We start from the raw sequence: 21,843 nt of genomic DNA, 5'->3' as shown, positions 1-21,843 counted from the left end.
AGGAGGACCAGCCACAGCCTGGCCGTGCCCCTTGGAAGGTGCTGTCAGCAGTAAAAGTCCCCCTCGTAAAGGGAGGAAACCCCTCCCAGACCCCGGAGCTCCTCTTAACGTGTGCAAGCTCTGTCAGAGAGCCACCAGGCCAGAGCCCCTCGCTGAAGCGAGTCCTGCTTGTTAAATGTATCCTATATCCAGGTTGGGTTTTACTTCTTTCAGAGCAGCCAGCTTCTGTAGCGTCTCTTCATTTAATGCAGCTTTCTTCAGCCTTTGGAGAGGAGAAGGAAAGAGGTTAAATCCACCCGAGCTATTGACTGTTGGCCGTGACATTGCACAGCCAAAAAAAAAGGACAGAAAGCAGCCAGCGTGGCTTGTTTTCTGGTGTTTGGCCCCTGTCCTAGCTGGCTTTTTCTGCTCTAGCGAGAGCGTGGGGGAGTCTGAGGCTGGGGCTGGTCCACGGAGCCCTCTCGGTCGGGAACCACAGCTCCGCCAAGGGCTGGGTCCTGCCCTGGCAGCCGGCGCCGGGCTCCACGGTCCCAGCGTTCACTTGGCCGGGTCAAGGCAACCCCCGCCTTGCCTCTGCCCGCCACACCGGGCAAGGAGCCGGCATCGGCAGGGCCAGTCTTGGGGCGAGAAAGGTGCCGTCACGTGGAGCGACCATCTCCGCTGCCTGCTCTGGGGCCGATGAAACACCCCCCGGCTTCGTCCTTAGCAGCGTGTCCCAAGACGCTTTAGGGAGGCGGCAGGTCTAATCACACTCATTCCAGAAGCGAGCGGCTGGTAGGGCCGCGGGGGACGGCAGGGCGGCTGCCTGCTAGCTGGCCGGAGGCGGCACCGGCTCCGGCTGCCGGTGCGGTGCTCTCCAGCGCGAGCCACCCGGCACCCGCCGTCCCAAGACGCCTTTGGAGAAGGGCGCCCGGAGCAGCCGTAGCTCCGCAGAAAACGCTCTCCCGCCTCGCAGGGCGGGCTGGGCCCCGCGGCATGGGGAGGCTCACGTCACACTCGGCCTGTCCCCGTCCCCACGGGGAGCTGCCCTGCGGCCGGAGGAGCTGCAAGTCCCTTACCACAGCCTCTGCAAGGAGCAGGTGGGGTGCCCGAGCGTCTCGCACAGCAGCTGTGCCCCGCCGTCCCCCAGGTCGTTCTCGCTCAGGTCCAGACACTCCAGGCTCTGGCGGGCGCTGAGCACGGCGCAGAGGTCCTTGCAGCAGGCGCCGGTGAGTCGGCAGTGCCACAGGCTGCCGGGCAGGCGTTCGGAGAAAGGAGACGTTTGGACGTTTCACGCACGGGCCGTCGCAGCCAGGAACCTCGCCTGTGCTGCCTGCCCACCCGCCCCAGGTCCTCTGCATGCCCGGAAATAGCTTCCGGGGGGGACGCGCTCCAAAGCCTCGCTCCAGGCTTCTTGTGAGGTCTCTGAGGCTGGATATAATCGCCCCAGGGTGGGGAACATCCCTTCAGATGGGCACGGGCAGGACTGGGCTTTCCTTGACTGGGGGACCCCTGATTGCTTCTCACAACCACAAACACGATGGGGGTGGTCTTTAAGGAGCAGACGCCTACGTACGTGCACCTGAAATGTGCCGGTGGATGGAGTAACTGCAGCTGGGGCGGTGAGCGCACTGCTGCTTCGCCCGGGAGAGCTTCAGATCCTAGTTATCGCATCCGGGCGACAATAAATAACCTCACCTAGCTAATAAATAAATAACTTCGTATTTCTAAGCTGTTGGCGCCCTGCCTGTGAAGCTCTTGGCACTCACCCAAAGATGTCCAAGCCGCCCTGGAGAGGGACGGAGACCGGCACGAGGAGACTCGCCGGGGAGCACGGGCGAGAGGCAGGCGGTCCCTGCGGAGAGCACCCTCCCAGCCCCGCAGCCCCGGGAGCCCCCGGAGCCCCTCACCTCAGCGTCTGCAGCCGGCAGGCAGCATCCCGCAGGCCCTCGCTCAGCCGCCGCACGCCTCCGTCCCCCAGCTCGTTGCCCCCCAGGTGCAGCTCCGTCAGGCGGGGGCTGGCGGCGAGCACCGCGGCGAGAGCCCCGCAGCTCGCCTCCGTCAGGCGGCACCGCCACAGCCTGCGTGGGGACGGGCGGAGGAGAGGGGCATCGTCCCGGCCGCTCCGGCAGCGCGGCTGCCCGCCCCGCTGGGGGACAGTGCCACAGCCCCCCTCCGCGCCGACCGCACCTTTGCCCTGGGGCCGACGGGGGGGAGAACATCTCAACAGAGAGAAACTGCCCCGCTCTCAAGGTACCTCGCTTTCGTAGTTCCTCCCAGATGGTGTAGGTGTTCCCTCTTTGACTCTGCGGTCACAGGTGTGGGCAGCACCCACAGCCCCCTGAGGGCACTGGCCAGGGGTGAGGGCTTTCTCAGGGCCTCCAGGACCTGGGAGCTGCCGCCTGCCCCAGCAGAGGCACGTCTCCCACCCCGGGCACGGCCGCCCCCTCCCTTGGCTCAGCATCGCCACCGGAGCTCAGGAGCCGCAAACCGCTGCCGGACGGCAGGGCTGCGTCGCCCCGCTCCCGCCTCGCCGGCTCCAGCGCTGTCCCAAGCAGAGACGCAGCTCGCCACCCCCGGTTAGCTTCCCCGCCTCGGTGCCTCGCCAGCCAAGCCCAGAGCCCTTTTCCCGGGGGTCCGGGCAGGCGGGGAGATGTTGCCCGAGCCCTGGGAAATGCCACCGACTCCGACGTTGCGGCCCTCGCTGCGCAGCCTCTCTGCAGCCTGTTCCCCGCCTGGCTGTTTGTAGGGCGGCTGAGACGGGGCTCGCTGCCGCTCCGGAGGAAAAGGGGGCAAAAAGCTCAGGTTTAAAAGCAGATGGGAAAAGCAGAGCTGTCACAGTGGCGGTGGCCCTGGGGAACGGCGGCACGTCCCCTTTGTCCTGCGGGCCTTGGGAGGGCAGCCAGCGCGGTGCTGTGCTGCATCCGAGCGCTCGCCAGTGACGGCTGCTATCTGTGACTCGCAGACGTCCTGCGTGCGGAGGCTCTTGGCGCCCACCCCGCCAGGCCCCCGGAGCCCCTCACCTCAGCGTCTGCAGCCGGCAGGCAGCATCCCGCAGGCCCTCGCTCAGCCGCCGCGCGCCTCCGTCCCCCAGCTCGTTGTCCCCCAGGTGCAGCTCCGTCAGGCGGGGGCTGGCGGCGAGCACCGCGGCGAGAGCCCCGCAGCTCGCCTCCGTCAGGCGGCACCGCCACAGCCTGCGTGGGGGACGGTGCCGAGGCTGAGCCGGGCTCGACCCCCGGCAGCCGCTTCTCTCCAAACATCACCCGCTGCTTTTTGAGCCCCGGGCCGTGGTCAGGCCGTTTAATTAGCGCGGCTCGGGGGCAGCGCCGTGGCGCGGCAGGGGCGGAGCGGCACACCCGGCCGCACGCCCGCCGCTGCCCTCGCTGACGCCCCGAAAGCACCTGCCGGGAAGAGCCGCGAGGCGGGACCCGCCGGCCCGACGCCCCGTACCAGAGGCTTTGCACGCTGCAGCCGGGTCCCGCTAGCGCCGCGCAGAGCTCCCGCAGGCCGCCGTCCCCCAGGGCATTGTCGCTCAGGTCCAGCTGCGCCAGGCTGGGCACGGCGCCCACCACGGCGGCGAGGGCCTCGCAGCTGGCGGCCGTGAGGCCGCAGCAGCCCAACCTGCGGGAGAGACGGAGGGGAGGATGCCTGCGCGCCCGCGCCGCGGGCCTCTTGCCCGCCGCCCCGCCGGAGGAGGCCTGGCCGGCGTCCCCGGCCCGAGCCCGGGCACGGACGTGGCTCTGGGGACACCGTGCTGGAAAAGAGGGGGGAGCACCTCACTGCCCCCTCCCCGCCCCTCTCCCAAAGCTGCCACGCCTGTATCCGGGGTTCGCTGGCGTTTGCTGCTGAGTCTCCCTGCCCAGCGTCCCCGGGCGCAGGGATGCCGAGAGCAGCTCGAAAGCACCCCAGAGTGCAGAACGCAACCCGAGTCCGCAGACTCTAAGGGGCAAAACGCTGAAGTGCGGCCGCGAGGCGGCACCGGGAGCGGGGAGGGAAGGCGCCCGGCCAGCGTCCGCTCAACCGGGGAGTGAAGGTCTGGGGGCAGACAATTAATATCGCTTGAATGGGTGAGGCTGAGAACAACCCGCCGCACTTCTGACGTTTCAGAGAGATTCCCTCTTTCAAATCTCCTTGTCCAGGCTGAGTCTATACCAGGGAAAATGGGGGAAATGGAAACACCCCCAAAAAAATGGAGGGGAAAATGCAGAGACCGCTAAGGGGCGGTTCCTCCCCTTCCCAGAAATGGTCCATGGGGTGAATCCCCTTCCGCAATTACGTGTTTCCGCATGGCGCGTGGCCAGCCCTGCCCCTGCCCGGGCACGCAGGGACCCCAAACCACCTGCAGCCGCAGGGCAAGAGCCCGGGGAGAAGGTGCCCGGGGTGCACAGAGACACCCACAGACACGCAAACAGCAGGGGCGGAGGCACAGACCTCGCCTCTAACTTCTCCACCTGGCCTAGGCACCGAAAACGAGTTCTCTCTCTTGCTTTCCTACAGTGTCCTAGCAGAGGCGCATTCATTTAAAAATGCGGAACTAAATTATATTGATGGAAAAGGCAATAATAAGGGTCAGGCCCCTGCGACGAGTAGCTCTGCGATGTCTCAAGCTATCTTCAGCAATGGCAGCATCGGTAAATGGGCTTTCTCATTTCATTTTCTTTTTCCCTCCCCCTTCCAGGCTCACAAGGAGAAGAGACAAGCGGCCCCGCAGCCTCCTGGAGCTGCCGACGTCCCTTACCGCAGCGTCTGCAGCCGGCAGGCGCCGCGTCTCAGCCCCTCGCACAGCAGCCTCACGCCGCCGTCCCTCAGGTCTTCGTTCCCGGCCAGGTCCAGCTGCGTCAGGGTGGGGTTTGCGCTGAGAACGGAGGCCAGAGCCCCGCAGCAGGCACCCGTGAGCTGGCACTGATCAAACCTGCAAGAGAGATGCGGAGAGGAGCCACGGGGCTCGGCACGGCTGCCCTGCCACGGGGACGCGCCGCCCAGCCCCTCGCTGAGATAGGTAGCCACCGCTGAAGATGTCCACAAACCCGGCCGGTCCTCGCGGGTGGCCACCCGGGAGCAGAACAGGCCATCCCGCCGCGCAGCGAGCCGTGGTGGCACGTGGTCACCCTCCCCGTGCAGCAGGGAGACCCGGCCGGGCCGGCTGGGGTTTGCTTGTTTTCCCGTTTCAGCCGGCAGAGAAGAGCGATGTACCTTAACTTCTTTAATTTACAGCCTGATTTTTCCAAGGCTTGACAAAGCAGGTGGATGGGTGACTGCTCCCCCTCCTCTTGCTCTTTTTCCCTGAAAACAAAGAAGAGACGCATCTTATTCCTATTCCTACTCCTCCTCCTCCTCCTATTCTATTCCTGTCCTGGTCTATTCCTTTCCTATCCTATCCCTGTTCCTATCCCTACTCCTATCCCTGTTCCTATCCTATCCTATTCATTCCTAGTCGTACTCCTAGTTGTACTCCTAGTTGTACTCCTAGTCCTAGTCCTACTCCTAGTCCTACTCCTAGTCCTACTCCTAGTCCTAGTCCCAGTCCTATTATTTCTATTCCCATTCCTAGTCTATTCCTATTTCTATCCCCATCCCAGCGTTGCTCCTCGGCCACCGGCTGTGTCCCTAGGTCACACCTGTACCCCCTTGCCGATGTGCCCGGCGCGGCAGGAGGACCAGCCCTGCCGCGGGCTCCTCTGTGGGGTCACCCCAGCTCTTTGGGGATCCACCGCTTTGCGGCTCGGGACCTCACGCACCGACACGGCTGCCTGGCCGGCTGCGGGCCCGCGCAGTCCTCGGGGTCGTCCCGCAGAAAGACACAGTGCCCCAGGTCAAGCGACTCCAGCTTGGGGAAGTTTCTTATGCTGAAGGCGAGGACCATTTGATCGAAGCGGTTAAGGTTGAGCCCTCGTAGGTGCACTCCCATGAAAGGATCCAAGGCGGTCGCTACAAAGCGCTCGTCCTGGAGCTCGTACAGACAGTGGCAGACCTCCAGCTCGCGAATCACCGCCGTCTCCTGCGTCAGAACAGCTAGGGCCGTTTTCTGGCTGTTCAGAAGCCACGCCAGTAATTCCTGTGTAACCCTGGGGGCAATTTTACATCCCATCTCCTCCTCCAGCTCCTTCCTGCGTTCCTCGTTTAAGAGCCCGAAGAGGAACCGCACGGTTAGCATGAAGTAGTTCCTGGAGTTGCCGTAGCTCTCCAGCAGCTCCTTCACGTCCCTGGTGGGACCGGCGGGGGGTTCCCGTGCCTCCCCTTCATCCTCCAGCAGGTAGAAGAGCGCCGCAAAAAACTCCTGGAAGCTGAGGTGGATGAAGCTGTAGGTGCTGACGCAGAAGATGTCCTTCTGGAAGAGGTGCTCGTTGAGGAGGAGCGGGAGGGCTTCTCGTTGGTCCAGCGCATACCCCTGCACCTCCTTCTCCTCGAAGAGGACCTTCTGCTTCCAGATGCCGTCGGCCGCCAGGCAGCACAGCCCCCTGAGCACCCCGGGCATGCCTCGCTTCAGCCGGCCGCTCAGCGACCGCAGCAGGGCGGAAAGGTAGAGGATGTAGATCCCCGTCGTCGTCTTCGGGCTTTGCGCGAGACCCCCGGCGCGTCTGAGCTGCTGCTTCATGACGGTGCAGACGATCCAGCACACGATGGGCACCACGCACATGGTGAAGAGCGTCTCGTTCCCTCTGACAAACTGGAAGGCAGCAGCCCCTTGCTCCGTGTTTTTGAAGAACTTGCGGAAATACTCCTTCCTCTCCGCCTCTGAAAACCCCAGGATTTCGGCGTAGCGCTCGCACTCCAGGCACTTGCTCAGTTTCTGCAGGGCAGCCGGCCTCGTGGTGACGAGCAGGGAGCTCTCGGGCAGGAGCCGTCTGCGGAAGAGGCTGCTCAGGGTGATTTCCACCGACCTCTTCTCCCAGGGCTGGGAGCACAGCTCGGACTGGGGCCGGTCGAAGGAAAAGCGGAGCTCGTCAAAGCCGTCGATCACGAACAGGAGCCTCTCTGGCTGCCCCAGCATCTCGGCGAGCGGCAGAGGGCTGCTGCGGCTGCACTGGCTGATGAGGTCGGCCATGCTGGCCTGGCTGGTGAGGAGGTTGCCCTCCCGGCAGTGGATGTAGAAGACGTAGTCAAACTCTGCAAACATCTTGTCGGACGCCCAGTCCAGCATGATCTTCCTGGCTGTCATCGTCTTGCCCACGCCTGCGGCTCCCAGGAGCACGACCACCTTGGGGGTCCAGCCGTCGGGGCCGGGCTTGAAGAGGTCCCTGACAGCGACGGAGGAGTTGGCTTGCTCCTTCATGATCTCCGCGTGCCTCCGTCCCATGGCCATGATCTCGTGCTCCCGTTGCTCTTCGTCACGGTGCTTGTTGACGATCACCAGCTTCAAGTACCTGGTGTTCAGGCTCACGTTATCGCCTATCTGGGCGTTTTGGTCCTTGAAGCGGCTGTACGCCTGGCGTATGGCTTTCTTGTAATTCCTCTGGTAATCTGGAAGGGTGGGAGGCCACCTCACGCGTCTGCGGACCGCGGGGCAAGCAGCGGCAGAGCCCCCCGCGCTTCTCCCCGCCAGCACCTACCTGGTGATGATGAACCCAGCAGAGGAGCGGGCCCCAGGGCTGGAAGAGACGGGGGTGTTAGCGGGCAGCATCACTGAGTCCCCGACGCCCCCAAATCCTCTTCCGTCTTCTCCTCCCTGGAGGAGCCCCCTTCACCCTGCCACAGGGACCCCCAACCCACCGCCCTTTCCGTAGCGTCCTCCCGGCCCCAAACACGGGCTGGCGCAGACACAGCCCCCAGGACAGGGCGCCCGGGACCCCGCGGGATGCTGCGCCCGCTGGGAAGCCGCTCAGCCTTCCCACCTTTGTCTCTGCTTTCCTGGAGCAGGGCGGCGGTGTGGCGGAGCTGGATGCGCTCGAAGATGCCTATCGCCACATCCAGGGCCTCCCCGCCGTAGAAATCCAGCATGAGGTTCTTCGTATCCATCCAGTCGGCCTTCTCCAGCCGCCCCCAGGGAATGCGCCTCTTGCCCCGCAGGTCTCCGCGTGCCAGCGTGTGCCGAAACCTTTTAAAATCCTTCTCGGAGAGGTCTTCCAGGGCCTGGAGCAGCAGCTCCCCGGCAATGCCCTGGGGGCTGCCGCTGCTCCGGGCGCAGTTCCTGCTGCAGCGTCCCCCCATGGGGAGAGCCCGACGGCGGCTAGCTCACGGCCCCGCGCCTGCGACGGGGGGACGAGGTTTGGGGGAACCGTCCTGCAAGGAGCCTCCCCGGCCCCACAGCCCAGCCCCATCCTGGCCGCGCCGTCTCTGCCCGGGGCAGCCGTGTCCCCCGCTGTCCCCGGCCTCATCCTCCCCGCTTGCTCCCCGGGGCGGGGGCTGCGGGGCTGCCTGCCCCGGCCGGGCGCCAGGGTCCTGCCCGCTGTGCCCCTGCCTGCTCCCAGCCCGAACCGTCCCCTCCAGCATGAGCACGGGCAGCAGCGGGGCAGCGGTCCAGGGGCCGCCACCAAAGCCTCGCTAGAGCCACGTGCCACCACGCGAGCGGTGTCCCTGCTGGGACAGCTCTGTCCCCACCGGGAGAGCTGTAGCCCACCAGCAGAAAAATGTCCCTGCCAGGAGAGCCATACCCCACCGGGAAAGCAGCGTCCCCAGCAGCAGAGCCATATCCCCAGCAGCAGAGCGATGTCCCCACCAGCAGAGCGATGTCCCCAGCAGCAGAGCCATATCCCCAGCAGCAGAGCCATATCCCCAGCAGCAGAGCGATGTCCCCACCAGCAGAGCCATATCCCCAGCAGCAGAGCCATATCCCCAGCAGCAGAGCGATGTCCCCACCAGCAGAGCGATGTCCCCACCAGGAAAGCAGTGGACCTACCAGGAGAGCAGTGTCCCCACCAGAAGAGCAACGTCCTCACCAGGAGAGTACCGTCCTCACCGATGGAGCCACGTCCCCACCAGGAAAGCAGCGTCCCTACTAGGAGATCAGTGCCCTCACCAGGAGAGCCATATCCCCATGGGGACATCCCTGTCCCCACCAGAAGAACCAACGTCCCACCAAGGTCACAGCCAGGCAGCTGGCCCTGGTCCAGAGCAAGGCTGCTTCGGCCTGCGTGGCACCCACCGCGCAGAGCCACTGAGCCAGACAAGCTTGCGGGGACGGCTGGAGACCTCCATCCTACGGGCAAAAGCCAGCCGGTGAGCTGCACAAGGGCCCCGATTTCCCGTACGGGCAGTTTCACTTTCAAAACGTGCCGCTGTTTCCTTCCCTCTCAGGTCAAGGTTCTCACATCTCACGTTTCATGTCCTTTCTGCACCCCATTTATTTTCCCCTCTCTTTTCTTCTTAGCACCGGCTCCTTCTCACGCTGAAGGTTGTGCCGAAGGCACGGAGACCTCGGCGCCCGGCCGCGGCGGCTCAGCTGCCGTCACCCCGCTCAGCTCGGGCCACGCCGGTGAGCCAAAATGGCCGGGGCTGGGCCAGGTGGAGGGGAGGTGGTGGCTTTTACCGCTCCTCCTTGAAATTCACCCTGCCACGGAGCCAGACACCAGCCCTGGTGCCCCACCTCCGGGAAGGGCCCGGGCTGCTGGCCCGTCACCAGCTTCACCGGACGCCGGCGGTGCCTCTGCTCTGCCCGGGACTCGAACGGGCAGCGGGGTCCTGCGGTGGCAACGGGTCACATCACTGGCGTTTCGGTCAAGCAAAAAGCTCCAAAAGCGCAGGCTGCCGTACGGGTAACAGACCCAAAACCCAGCGGGACCCGCCAGAGCTGCTGCCGGGGGCCGGGCCAAGCCGAGGAGCGGCCCCGAAGGTGACGGTCAGGCTGAACCTGGGCCGCGTCCCCCCGCCATTCGCACGCTCCTGGCAACGAAAACGAGCCGCGAGCAAACGGCGCGAGCGGCTTCGTCGGCACGCGGCCTGTTTGCGGGGAGCCGGCCGCAGGCCAGGGAGCAAACCCCTGCCGGGCAAAGGCGGCCGGCAGCGTGGGGAGGGCGCGGGTGGGGGCGGGTGGCCGAGCCCCTCGGGAACCGCTCCTGCGGCCCCGAGCCAGGCGCAGGCCGGAGCGCGCAGGCACGAAGCAAAAAAAGCCAAATCTGTCTGAGTCCGAAACTGCAAAAACGCCCCCAAAGTGGCTTTGCAGGAGAGAACGACGTGCAGGGTGTGAAAAGAAACCGAGAGCAGGCGCTGCCCCAGCTACAGCTCCTGCCTGCACGGCCGCGCTGCCGCTGGCGGTGCGTGCACAGAAAAACTGAAGCCTCCCCGAGGGAAGGCTCCAGCCGCCCTTACCGCGGCCGCGTCCACGCAGCGCAGGGACAAATCCCACGAGAGCAAAACCTGCTCGGCCGACGGCAAAGCACTTCGAAGCTGTAACACCCCCCTTGGCACGGACGCGCCGCTCTCGACTCCGAGAGCCGCTTTGGGTTTGGGATTTCTGCCACCGGCTCGTAATTACAGAGAGCATCAGCCAAAGGGAAATGTATCTTGGATGGAGAAAGACCCAAATGGAAGTCAAACGAAGCCCCGTTGCTGCCGGCACCCCGGCGCGCCCCCGTGCCCCTGAGTTTTACCCATCTCGCGGCGATGGCGTTCAGGCTGGGTTAAATTGCTGCAAACTCGTCACTGGTTGTGCAGCGTTTTTAAAAAAAGAAAAGTTAAGGGCGGGTCTAACGTCTTGAGAGCGATGCTGGGCAAACTGAAAGCCGGTCCTGCTCGACCCTGCTTTTGCTGCTTAAACACCGGTGGCGCGGAAGCCGGACGCATCGTGGGCGCGGCGAGGTTTCGCGGGGCGGGCGGGCGCTCGCCCCGCGTTGCGGTCCCGGCAGCGCCTGCGAGGGACTTCGGCCCCGGCCCCGGGCCGGCGGCGGCGCGCGATGGCAGCCGCGGTGCCGCGTGGTGCTCGGCCGGCTGCTCGGCGCAGCCGCGGCCCCTGGCTCTCGCTGTCTGCCCTTCCTGTGAACTTCCTGCCCCACCGGGGGAAACTCCGGGCTGCGGTTTGACGGGTGCCGCTGGCACAGGCGTGGGGATGGGGCCTCGCCAGCAGCCCGGAACGAAACCGCTTCATCCCCCGCTGCAACCCCAGCCCTCCGCCGCGCCGCCGGCCAACCTCGCTCCTCCGGCAAAAGCCGGCGGCTGGCGAAACCCACGGGCGCGCTCGGCAGCGGGGGCCGGGAGAGGACTCGCGATGCTCCCGAGCCCTCCTCCTCCGGCTCTCCCCGTTGCTCCCCAGCGGGGGGAAGACGTTCGGCCGCCGGCATCACCCGCAGCCCGTTCCGTGCCCGGCTGCTGGCAGTGGGGGCGGATACGGTAAACCTGTTTTCTTTGAGGGGCCGCGGCACTGCCCCGGCCGTCCCCGCAGCCGATGCGCCTGGCCGGGGGCTGCGAGAGCCCGCGCCGGGGGCTGGGAGGACGCTGCGGGGAAGGTGGGCCGTGCGTCCTGCCACCGTTTCCGGCTGCAAACCGAGCGCTGTGCTGCCTGCCAACGTGCCGAGGAGGCCGGAGGAGCTCCGGTTCGTGACCAACAGCTTTGACCACCCGTCAAAGGAAGAGGTGTAACCATTCCTCTCCTTTCCTCCTCCTCTCCAAAGCTTGACTGCCTACGGATTAAACAAAGCGGGCTATCGGGTGCTGCCTGCCCTGAAAGAGATAAAGCCCTGCGTACAAGGCAGATTTATCCAGCCAGGCTCCTTGGAGCCGTCCCAGGCTCCTGGGGACCGGGGTGAGCCCGGCCGGAGGCTGCGGGCAAGCGGGGCCGAGCCTCAGAGAGCCGGCTGCGGGAGAGGGGGCTGCTCCCCAAAAAGGGGAAGGGGAAGAAAAATGGAGAAGGGGGGGCTGGAAGCAAGCTTGGAGCAATCATCCGAAAAGCCAGCGCTCTCCCGCCTGTGGTTTTGTCCCAGAAGCGCTGTTTTGATGGGGCTGGGCTCCCGCAGGGGGCTCCGTGGGTGAGCTGGTGGCTCCTTGCCCCCCCAAAGGCGAGCACCCGAGCCCCGGCTCCAGGAGAGCGGGCTGCAGCTCCTTCAGGGATGCTGCCCGGCCGCCGCGGCAGCGTCCCCGTGGCTGAGCCCACGGGGGTTTGGCGAGGGAGCCGTGAGCCAAGCTCTGCTGTGCCGCTTGGCCCCGAGGGCCGTTGCGAACGAGCCCCGGTCGGGGTAATTTGCTGGTTTCTTTGCTGCCAACGCAGCCCGAAATGCTGGGGGGTGGGAAAAAACCTCGGCGCTAATAGATGCTGGGAAGAGATCTGCAGCCAGGCTTGGTCTTATCTCTAATTATGTGTCTGTCTGAGCCGCAGCTGGCTCCTGGGATGTCTGGGTGTATTCAGCGCCTGGAGTTTCCCTTGCAGCCTGCTGGGAGCCCGGGCTACCATCAGCGCCAATTAATGCCCGCCGCGGGAGAGGAGAGGCGGCCGCTCGCCGTCTGGCTGCGAGCTGCCGAGCTGCCGCGGCGAGGAGGAGCCGTCCCGCGGGACCTGGGGAGCGAACAGGCCCTGGGCCATGCCGCTGACGTACCGGCATCGGGCGGGGGATTCAGCTGGGAAAAGGAGCAGCTCCACGAAAACAGCGGGGGAAAATTGAAACGAGGAACCCCCCCCACCCCAAATGCGGGCAGGCTGGGTTTTGAACGTGCCCGCCTTCCAAAAATCCCATAGCCGTGGCGTTGCAACGTTTCCAGAGCAAAACGTGGGCATCCCTGTGATGCGAAAAGGCCGTTTTCATGGTCAAAAGCCAGCCGTGGGGAGGAGGGCAGCCTGCTAAACCCGCTCCGTCCCCTCCCCATCCAAACGCAGAAGGGAAACAGAATTTTTCGTCTCGTGTGGAGCAAAACAATCAGTGTCAACCTGAGGCATTTTCCAGATCTGCGAGCAGGGGGAAAAGAAACCCAAACCACGTTTCAGCTGAGAGCGGGCTGGAGGGGGCTGCGTGCCGGGCTGGTAGGCTGCGAAATGGGCACGCAGCCAGCCCCGCCGCAGCCAGCCCCGCCGCAACCCCGGCCTGCGGGTGCTGCGGCCTGGGTGCCCCGGGGTGAAAACAGCCGGGTAACGTCGCTCCCCGGTTTGAGCCGGGCTGCCTTATTCCCCCCCCCCCGCCGATACGTAATTTGTTTCTGTTTTCAGAGCCCGGGAAACCCTGATTCACCCCATCCCACGGGGGATGCTTCCCAGGGCCGGGGGGTGTGGGGAGGGCTGGGGACCCCCGAGCCCAGGGTGGGGGGCAGGGTGCCGCCCCTCTTCCCGCTCCGGCCCGCCCGGACGCCTCGGCCGTTTGGGTGCGGGTCCCCCCGGCCGGGGTGTCCCCGGGGTGGGGGCATTTCTACCCTCCGCCGTCTCCATCGCTCCGGCGGCTCCGCATCCCGCTCTCCTGTTGCTCAGAGATGTGGAGGCAGTTGCTAAGAGACACCGAAACGTCAGTATCTGGCCCTCAAGGAAAAAAAAGAGAAAAAAAAAAAAAGACAGAGAAAGAGAGAGACAAGGGAGGACGAGGAGGAGGAGGGGAGGAAGGAGGTGGGGAAAGACCTGCTCCCATTGCCAGGCTCGGCAGCAGCCTTGGCCACAGCGGCGGGAGCCGCTCTCCCAACTTGGCTGCCTCCGGGGTGAGGGCGGCCGCCCGGGGACCCCCGCCTCACCGCCCAGGCCCGCGGCCGTGGGGAGCCGAGCCCCCGCTCCTCTGGCGTGAGTACCCCGGGGGACCCCCGGCACGGCCGGAGGGACGGGGGCCTGCGGGGGGGGGGGGGCCGGGGGCGCTCGCGACCCCCGGTGAGACGGGGCGGCGGGGAGAGGACGGAGCGGGCGAGGGCAGGGGCGCGGGAGGAAGGAGCAAAGACGGCCAGGCGGCGGGGGCAAGAGCAGGCCGGGGCGGCAGCGCGGGGGATGCCGTGCCGGGGACACCCCGGGCGGGTGCTGGGGAGGGGGCCGTCCCCACGGGGGAGGGCGGGGAGGGCGCCCCGGCAGCGGGCCGAGCGGGTGGCGGCGGGGGGCTGGCGGGGGGCCGGGGAGCGGGCACCCCCCCGCCCGTCGCTGGCCGGGATGAGCTGACCAAGGTCAGCAGGGTTGGGGGCTTTGTTTTGGCCAAAATCCCCGGGGGGGGGGCTTGGAGGAGCGGGGCGGCCCCGGCGTGGGGGGCGCGGGAGGGTGCGGGTGCCCCCCGGGCTGCCCGAGCGGCGGCCCCCGGCAGGGCGTGCGGCTAGCACGGCTTCCTCCCGCCCCTCTCCCTCGCAGGCAGCCGAAACCGGCCCCACGCCGGCCCGCGGGTGCCCCGGGGCTTGCAGACCACCGCGCCCCCGGGGGGGGGCTTCGGCCCGCTCCCCGAATGCCGCCGGGATGCCCGGAGCGCCGCGTCGCTAGCTCGGAGCCCGGCCCCGCTCCTGGCCCCCGCCGCCAGCGGCCCGCGGCGTGAGCGGGCGGGCGGCCCCTTCCCCGTGGCGGGATGGCCCCCGCCGCCCCGTGAGGGTCCGGGCCTCCCCGCCGGCGCCCGCCGGGCGGGGCTTCGCCGCCGCCCCGCCATGCTGCTGGGCCCCTGGCTGGTGGCGGCGGCGGCGGCGGCGGCGGTGGCGGTGGCGGCGGGCGCCGGGGCGGGCTGCCCGGTGCTGTGCACGTGCCGCGGGCAGGCGGTGGACTGCAGCGGGCAGCAGCTCTTCTCCGTGCCCCCCGAGCTGCCGCTGGACACCGGCAACCTCAGCCTGGCCCACAACCGCATCGCCAGCATCCCGCCGGGCTACCTGGCCTGCTACGGCCAGCTGCGGGCCCTCGACCTGCGCAACAACTCGCTGGCGGCCCTGCCGGCCGGGCTCTTCCTGGGGGCTCGCCGCCTGGCCCACCTCGACCTCAGCTACAACAACTTCAGCCTGGTGCCGGCCGACATGTTCCTGGAGGCCAGCGGGCTGCTGCGCCTCGACCTCAGCCACAACCCCGGCCTGCGGCGGGTGCACCCCCAGGCCTTCCGGGGGCTGGCCCAGCTGCGGGAGCTGGATCTCAGCTACGGGGCCTTGCCGGCCATCAGCCTCGACGCCCTGGAGGGGCTGCCGGGGCTGGTGGGCCTCCGCCTGGGGGGCAACCCCTGGGTGTGCGGCTGCGCCATGGAGCCCTTCCTCAAGTGGCTGCGGGGACGCATCCGGCGCTGCGCATCGGGTAGGTGCCGCGCGCGCCCCCCGCCCCCGCCCGCCCCGCCTCTCGGGGGCCCGGCGGCCGGCCCTGACGCCGCTCCCCCCGTCAGATTCGCAGCTGGCCGAGTGCCAGGCCCCCCCCGAGGTGGCGGGAGCCCCCCTGCTCTCCCTGACGGAGGAGAGCTTCCAGGCCTGCCACCTCACCCTGACGCTGGACGACTATCTCTTCATCGCCTTCGTCGGCTTCGTCGTCTCCATCGCCTCGGTGGCCACCAACTTCCTGCTGGGCATCACCGCCAACTGCTGCCACCGCTGGAGCAAGGCCAGCGAGGACGAGGATGTCTAGGTACCGCCGCCATCGCTGACGTCCCCCCTGACTGTGCCTTGTCCTCGTCCCCTCCCGCCGCCCTCCGTGCCAGGGTGGCCCTCGAGACGTCGGCCGGGCTGTGGCGGGAGAGACCGGGGGACGGACCCTCTTCCTTTTGCCCCAAAACGGGGAGGTTTTGCCCCAGCAGGCGCCCGCCAGGATTGCTCCCCCGCCCCCCCCCGCCCCCGCCCCCGGCACCGTGAGCTTGGACCCCGACCCCGTTCCCCCTACCCAGGGCTGGCGGAGGCGGCCGCACGGCGTCCCGTGGGGGTCCCATGGGAGCCTCCGCGCAGCGCTGGTCGGAGGGGGCCGGGGGCTGCAGCCAGGGAGCAACCCCCCTGCTTGGGAGAGCGACCCCCAAAAGCAGTGTGCCTGTGCCTTGGGGGCTGCCAGCCACCCGCCCTGGGGGAAAACCAGGGAAATCCCCACTTTCAGCCCAAAAGCAGCACCAGCGGAGCCCCGCCGAATCCCTGCCCACGCTCGCCGGCCTCCCCGAAAAAGTGGGGGGGGGAGCGAGCGCGGGGGCCGAGTCCAGGACCCGGTGCCCGCATCCAGCTCGGCGCCACCGCTCCCGTGGGAGGGACCCGGGGGACGCCTGCGTCCTGCTGGTGACACCGGGCCGTGCCGGGACAGCACCAGGGCTGCCGTGCCCGGCGGCAGGCCCAGCTGCGAGCATCTCCTGGGGACGGCTTTCCCGGCCACGTTTCGGTCCTTGCCTTTCTCTTCCAAAGTCTCGCGCAGGTTTGGCTGGGGGTACCCCACCGCCTCGTCCCTGCTTGCCAATGTGGGAAGGTTGGGAGGCAACAGGAACGCCAAAAAAAAAAGACAAAAAAGAAAAACAAAAAAGAAAGCCAACGACCCTTCTGTCCGGCCGGGGCGGCCGCCGGCCCCCGTGCGTGTTTCACACCGAGTTCGTGGCTGGTCCTGCGGCCAGCGCGCGTCGGGCGCAGGAGCGGGGCTGAGGGGGCTCGGCACCTCCCTGGAAGGGTCTGCCCGTGAGTTGTTTTATTTTCTTACCGCGTCCCCCCGCTGCGTGGAGGTAGAGTGTAGATGTGGGTGCAGTTTAAAACCAAACCGACCAAAAAAAAAAGGAGAAAACAGGGAAAAATGAGGCAATGTGCTGGCTCGGTGATGCCACGCCCCCCACCGAGCGTCTCCCGGGGCTGGGACCCCTGGTAGCAGCGTGGAGGCAGGAGGCTGGGCGCACAACTCGGTGTCACCCCCGGTGCCGTGCCGGTGGTAACACCGCGTGGGGACGTGGCCTCGCTCAGGCTCCCGGGCCCCTCGCCGGGCCCTGTGCTGCCCTGGGGGGAGGGGGGTGTCCTGTGGTGGGCCACCCTGAGCTGCGGTGAGGCAGGGCTGCACCCATGGCGAGGTGGGACCCACGGCGAGGTTGCACCTACGGCGAGGTTGCACCCATGGCGAAGTTGCACCCACGGCGAGGTTGCGCCCATGGCAAAGTTGCACCTACGGCAAGGTTGCACCCATGCCAAGGTTGCACCCACGGCGAGGTTGCACCCACGGCGAGGTTGCACCTACGGCGAGGTAACACCTATGTCAAGGTTGCACCCACGGTGATGTTGCACCCACGGCGAGGTAGCACCCGTGCCGAGGTTGCACCCACGGCCAGGTTGCACCCCCCCGTGGCTGCGCCCCCCGTGCCCCGCGCCGGCGGGAGGGCAGCGGCCCGGCGCTGGTCCCGGGAAGGGGCCGGGGTCTCTTTCTTCTGTAGTTTCTTTCCGGTCAGCGGGGCGTCCCCACCCGCTCCGGGCTCCCGGCAGCGGGCGCGTCCCTCCCGGCCGCTCCCGGCCGCCCTGGGGACAGCGGAGGACGAGCGAGCTCCCCCGGCGCCCAGCCCTCCAGCCGGCCCCGTTTTCTCTCTTTCCGAAGCGAAAACGGCCTGGCCCTCGCGCCTCGCTCCGGCCGGCCGCGGGGAGGGCAGGGCCGCGCCTTTGGGTGCCCGGTGCCGGGCCGCGGGGTGCCGGGCCCGCCAGGGGCGTCCCCGCAGCACGGCCTCCTCCCGTCCGGCAGCCAGCCGGGAGCGGGGCAGCGCCCTGCCCTCTGCCGGGCCTCCCCCTGCCCTTGCCTCGGCCTCACCCGCACCCTCATCATCACCCGCACCCTCATCGCCACCCTCATCCTCACCCTCACCTTCATCCTCACCCTCACCATCACCCTCACCATCACCCTCATCCTCATCCTCACCCTCACCCACACTCTCATCCTCACCCACACCCTCATCCTTTTTCCTTTTTTCTTTTTTCCTTTTTTCTTTTTTCTTTCTCTTTTGTTTCTTTGTCTTTTTATTATCTCTTTATCCCTTTCCTTTCCTTCTTTCCATCTTATTGACCGTTTTTCCTTTTTTTCTTTTCTTTCTTTTCTTTTCTTTTCTTTTCTTTTCTTTTCTTTTCTTTCTTTTCTTTTCTTTTCTTTTCTTTTCTTTTCTTTTCTTTTCTTTTCTTTTCTTTTCTTTTCTTTTCTTTTCTTTTCTTTTCTTTTCCTCTCTTCTCTTCTCTTCTCTTCTCTTCTCTTCTCTTCTCTTCTCTTCTCTTCTCTTTTCTCTTCTTTTCCTTTCCTTTCCTTTCCTTTCCTTTCCTTTCCTTTCCTTTCCTTTCCTTTCCTTTCCTTTCCTTTCCTTTCCTTTCCTTTCCTTTCCTTTCCTTTCCTTTCCTTTCCTTTCCTTTCCTTTCCTTTCCTTTCCTTTCCTTTCCTTTCCTTTCCTTTCCTTTCCTTTCCTTTCCTTTCTCTTCTCCCTCTCCTCTCCTCTCCTCTCCTCTCCTCTCCTCTCCTCTCCTCTCCTCTCCTCTCCTCTCCTCTCCTCTCCTCTCCTCTCCTCTCCTCTCCTCTCCTCTCCTCTCCTCTCCTCTCCTCTCCCCTCCTTCCCTCCTCCCCTGTCCCCCTCCCCACACCCCACCCAGCGCGGGCGGGTGGGAAAAGCCGAATCCCCCGGTCTTTGTACGGAGCACATTTTATAACCGCGGACTTTTGTAAAACGGCGAGCACTTTTTCAGAGCCGAACCTCAACAATAAAGAGCATCAGCGCAGCCCGGCTCGGGGCCGGGGACGCGCGCGTGCGGCGGGGCCTCGCGCGTGCGGGGCCGCGGGGCCGGGAAGGCGGTGGCCCGCAACCTGCAGAAGGCATCGGCCGTGTTTTTCCCCTCCCGCGCTTCCTGTTATTCCTCCGGCGGCATCTCCCGCCCCGGCGGGGCCCAGCTGCGGCAGCCGGCTCACCTCCGCGTCACCTCGCCCCCCGGGACCCCCCTCCCGGCCGGGGCCCTGCGGGCAGGGGGCACGCGGGGGCTATCGCAGCTCGCCGGAGCCGAGAGGTCGGGCGGCGGCCGTGCCGCGTCCGGCCGGCGCGGGCGGCCCGGGGGAGCGGGCCGGGGGTGGCAGCGGGCTTGCCGGCCCGCGGCCGCCTCAGCGGGCGAGCCTGCCGGGCGCCGTCCTGCTCGCCGGGCGCTGGCAGCACCCGCCGCCGCGGCTGCGGGGTGCCCCGGGCACCGCCCTGTGCGTCCCCCCGTACTGCTGCAGCCAGCCGGGCCCCGCAAATGCCGCCCCACCGTCCCGATGTCCACCCACCCGTCCCTCCAACTGTCCGTCCGTCTGGGCGTCCTGCCGCCCAGCCCTCCAGCCACCCACCCAGCCCTCCAGCCCTCCTCTGTCTGTCCGTCCTTCCAGACATCCGCCATCCCGCCGTCCCTCTGTACATGCACCCATCTTTCCCTCCCTCCCAACTCCTATCCATCCGTCCGTCCGTCCTTCCACATACTCCATCCCCGCCTCCCTTCCCAAGCCTCCCCCACCCACCCAAATTTTCCCCCACCCATCTTTTCCACCCCTTCTCCTCCGTCCTTCTGCTCCCTCCGTCCCCTCCCCCAGCCAGGAGGTCACACGCGGGCGCGGGGGCCACCGGCCCCGGGGTCCCACCGGCCCCGGGGTCCCACCCTGCAGCTCTTCCCCAGCCTTTCGCCCCGGGCCGGCTGCAGGCGCTTGAGCGCTGCAAGCACAGGGGAGCCGAACCCCGAAACTCTCTCCTTCCATTTCACTGTTTTCTCCCTTTTAGCCCCCTCCCCGTTTACAGCCCAGGCTCTGCCTCCCCAAGCCCCCGCGCTTGCCACAACCACCCGCAGCTTTTTCGTCTCCCAACACGGGGAGGGCCGGCCCCCCAAGGGGTGCCGGGGGCCAAATTTCGGGTGGGTCGCCCGGGGCTCGGCACCGCGGGGACACACGCACCGGGGCAGGGACGGCCCGCAGGGACCCCCCTCCATCGCCTTCTCCGCAAGCCGACGGCTCTCGCCCCACGCTCGTTTCCTCGGTTGTTTCTGAGCCGCGAGGTCTGTCGGCAGCTCTGCGCGGCGAGGGCGCGCGGCTTCGGCAAGCCCCCGTTTTCCCGGCACAAGCCGGGGCTGGACCCCCCTCCCAGCACGGCGCGGGGACGCGGGGTCCCCTCCGCTTGCTTTGGGGTGGGAGGTGTGAAGGCAGCCCGGAGCCGGGCTGTAAACAAGGGGTCACTTCAAAGGGGACGCCCGGGGACATCGCCCGGCTCCGCACACCGCCAGGTTATTTCGGCACCCGCCGGGCAGGATGCGGGGGGGTCGACCCCCCTGCTTGGCCGTTTGGTGGCTTGAAAAAGCGGCTCGGGGCTGGCAGGCTCCCTGGGGCGTGGGGCAGCCGGCCCCGGCCCCGGCCCCGGCCCGTCTGCCCGCGCCGCTTCAGCCACGGCCCCGTATCTCCCCGCCGCGGCCCACGCGCGCCGGCCCCAGCCGAAGGTGCCCGTGCGAAATGACCTCCCGTTTGCCAGCGCCGCGTCCCCGTGGCGCGCGGTTTGGGGACGCCCGGCCGTGCCCCGCAGACCCCGGCAAGCTTGAACCCGCAGCGGGCTGCAGCAAGCCGAAGCGTCGCTTTTGGGGGTCCCCAAAGGCTCCCCAGCCTTCCCGGGCTTTTCCAAGGATGCTCCGGGTTCCGGCAGGGTCCCGCTCCCCATCCCCCGCCCCGAGGTCTCGGCTGTCCCCCCTATCTTCCCTCCTCATCTTTCCTCCGCCATGTGCCGCAGGAAGGCAACACCTTCCTTATCTCCTTCCGACGGGTGGTCGGGGCCCCGCTGCCCCTTCCCCCCCGGCTCCGGCCTTGGTTTTTTTCCGAAGTGTCCCTGCATTCCCCCCCGAGACTCCTCAGCTAAACATTTCCCTCCTGGAAGGGAAAGGGAAATCTCCAAGAGGCAGATCGAAAGTCGGCGGCTCCGGTCTCCGCTGGCAGGGCGCCCTGCAGCCATTTCCGTGCCGGGAGGAAACCGCCCTCACCAGCTCCCCGCCGAAAGCGGGGCCCCCGTCGCCCCGTAGTGCTGGGTCATTTGGGGTTGGTGGCGGGATGGAGGGGGAAAGGGATGGGGAGGGGAGGGGATGGGGGGGGAGGGAGGGGAGGATGGAGGGCGAGAGGGAGGGAGGGGAGAGGTGGGATGGAGGGAGGGAGAAAGGGAGGGAGAGAAGGAGGCTGGAGTCATGGAGGGAGGGAAGGATGGGCAGATGGATAGAGGGAGGGATGGAGGGAAGGAGGGAGGCAGGGATAGGGGGAGGCAGGGACCGGGCGATGCCTGGACAGATGGACCGACGGCTGGACAGGCAGACGAGCGCTGTCAAGGGCTCTCGCCAGGGCGGGCGAGCCCGGACGGCACCTTGAACGTAAACGCGCTTCTGCCCCCGACGTCCCTTGGGGCCGCGGCCCCGGGCGCAGCATCCCCACCCGAGCCCCCCGAGCCCCCCGAGCCCCCCGAGCCCCCCGGCCCCAGACCAAAGCGGAGGCTTGGGGAAACCCCCCAGAAATCCCCAGCGGGGTGAGACGAGCCCCCGTAGGCCCCCAGCCCTCCGGCCGGGCCCGCCGTCCCAGCCACAGCCCCCACCGCCGCCTCCTCCACCGCCTTCGCTGAGACAAAGGCCCGGCCCCGAGGGGGGACGCTGGCCCGGCTGCCTCCCAAAATTAGGTGGCGGCAAGTGGGAAGGGTGACAGCCCCCCCGACGGGAAGCTTCCCGAGGAACCCAGTAATGATCCCGCATCCTTTCCAAGCGGGAACAAAGGCGGGGGAGACAGGATAGTTCATCATGAGTAAATGAAGGATGTAAATAACAAATAGGGGCAAGATTTATTTAGAGCGAAGCCTCAGGAAGTGGCGGGGGCCGGGGAGGGAAATGGGAGAGGAGCCACTCGGTGGCTCATCAAAGTCCTGCGTTAGCGCCGGCCGCTGTCCTGCCCTGCCCGGCACCCAAAAAACGCCCGTCCCACCCCAGACCGTCCCTCGTCCCCGTCCCTCGGTTCTGGGTATTTAATGGCATCAGCGGCCCATTTTCACGCTGCGGGGGTGAGTCACCCCGGGCTTGTTCTGGCCTCAGATAAGGAGCAGAAAAGCCCGAAAATGGGATTTGGTGGGACAGGGCGATGGCCTGATGCAATCA

The 21,843-nt window shown here is 66.9% G+C and overlaps 2 protein-coding genes across 2 annotated transcripts; one reads left to right on the top strand and one right to left on the bottom strand.

Moving 5' to 3' along the window:
- Positions 1-167: 167 nt before the first annotated feature.
- On the bottom strand, positions 168-8,127 carry NLRP6 (NLR family pyrin domain containing 6). Its single transcript, XM_075501383.1, has 16 exons — positions 7,812-8,127; positions 7,530-7,568; positions 5,718-7,440; positions 5,173-5,262; positions 4,718-4,891; positions 3,238-3,600; positions 3,003-3,173; positions 2,586-2,779; positions 2,409-2,524; positions 1,890-2,176; positions 1,749-1,834; positions 1,304-1,640; positions 1,059-1,229; positions 830-961; positions 643-723; positions 168-262 (listed from the first exon to the last, which is right to left on the bottom strand). The coding sequence occupies exons 1-16, from the start codon at positions 8,125-8,127 to the stop codon at positions 172-174; spliced, it is 4,371 nt and encodes a 1,456-aa protein (XP_075357498.1). The 3' UTR covers positions 168-171.
- Positions 8,128-13,406: 5,279 nt separating this feature from the next.
- Positions 13,407-15,398, top strand: LRRC55 (leucine rich repeat containing 55). The gene is made up of 3 exons (XM_075501690.1): positions 13,407-13,600; positions 14,147-15,055; positions 15,141-15,398. The coding sequence occupies exons 2-3, from the start codon at positions 14,431-14,433 to the stop codon at positions 15,374-15,376; spliced, it is 861 nt and encodes a 286-aa protein (XP_075357805.1). The 5' UTR covers positions 13,407-13,600; positions 14,147-14,430; the 3' UTR covers positions 15,377-15,398.
- Positions 15,399-21,843: the final 6,445 nt, after the last annotated feature.

The sequence above is a fragment of the Mycteria americana genome, chromosome 5 (genome assembly GCF_035582795.1).
Source record: "Mycteria americana isolate JAX WOST 10 ecotype Jacksonville Zoo and Gardens chromosome 5, USCA_MyAme_1.0, whole genome shotgun sequence".
Classification (NCBI taxonomy): domain Eukaryota; kingdom Metazoa; phylum Chordata; class Aves; order Ciconiiformes; family Ciconiidae; genus Mycteria; species Mycteria americana.
The sequence above is the reverse complement of the archived record's forward strand: the minus strand, read 5'-3'. Positions and strand labels throughout refer to the sequence as shown.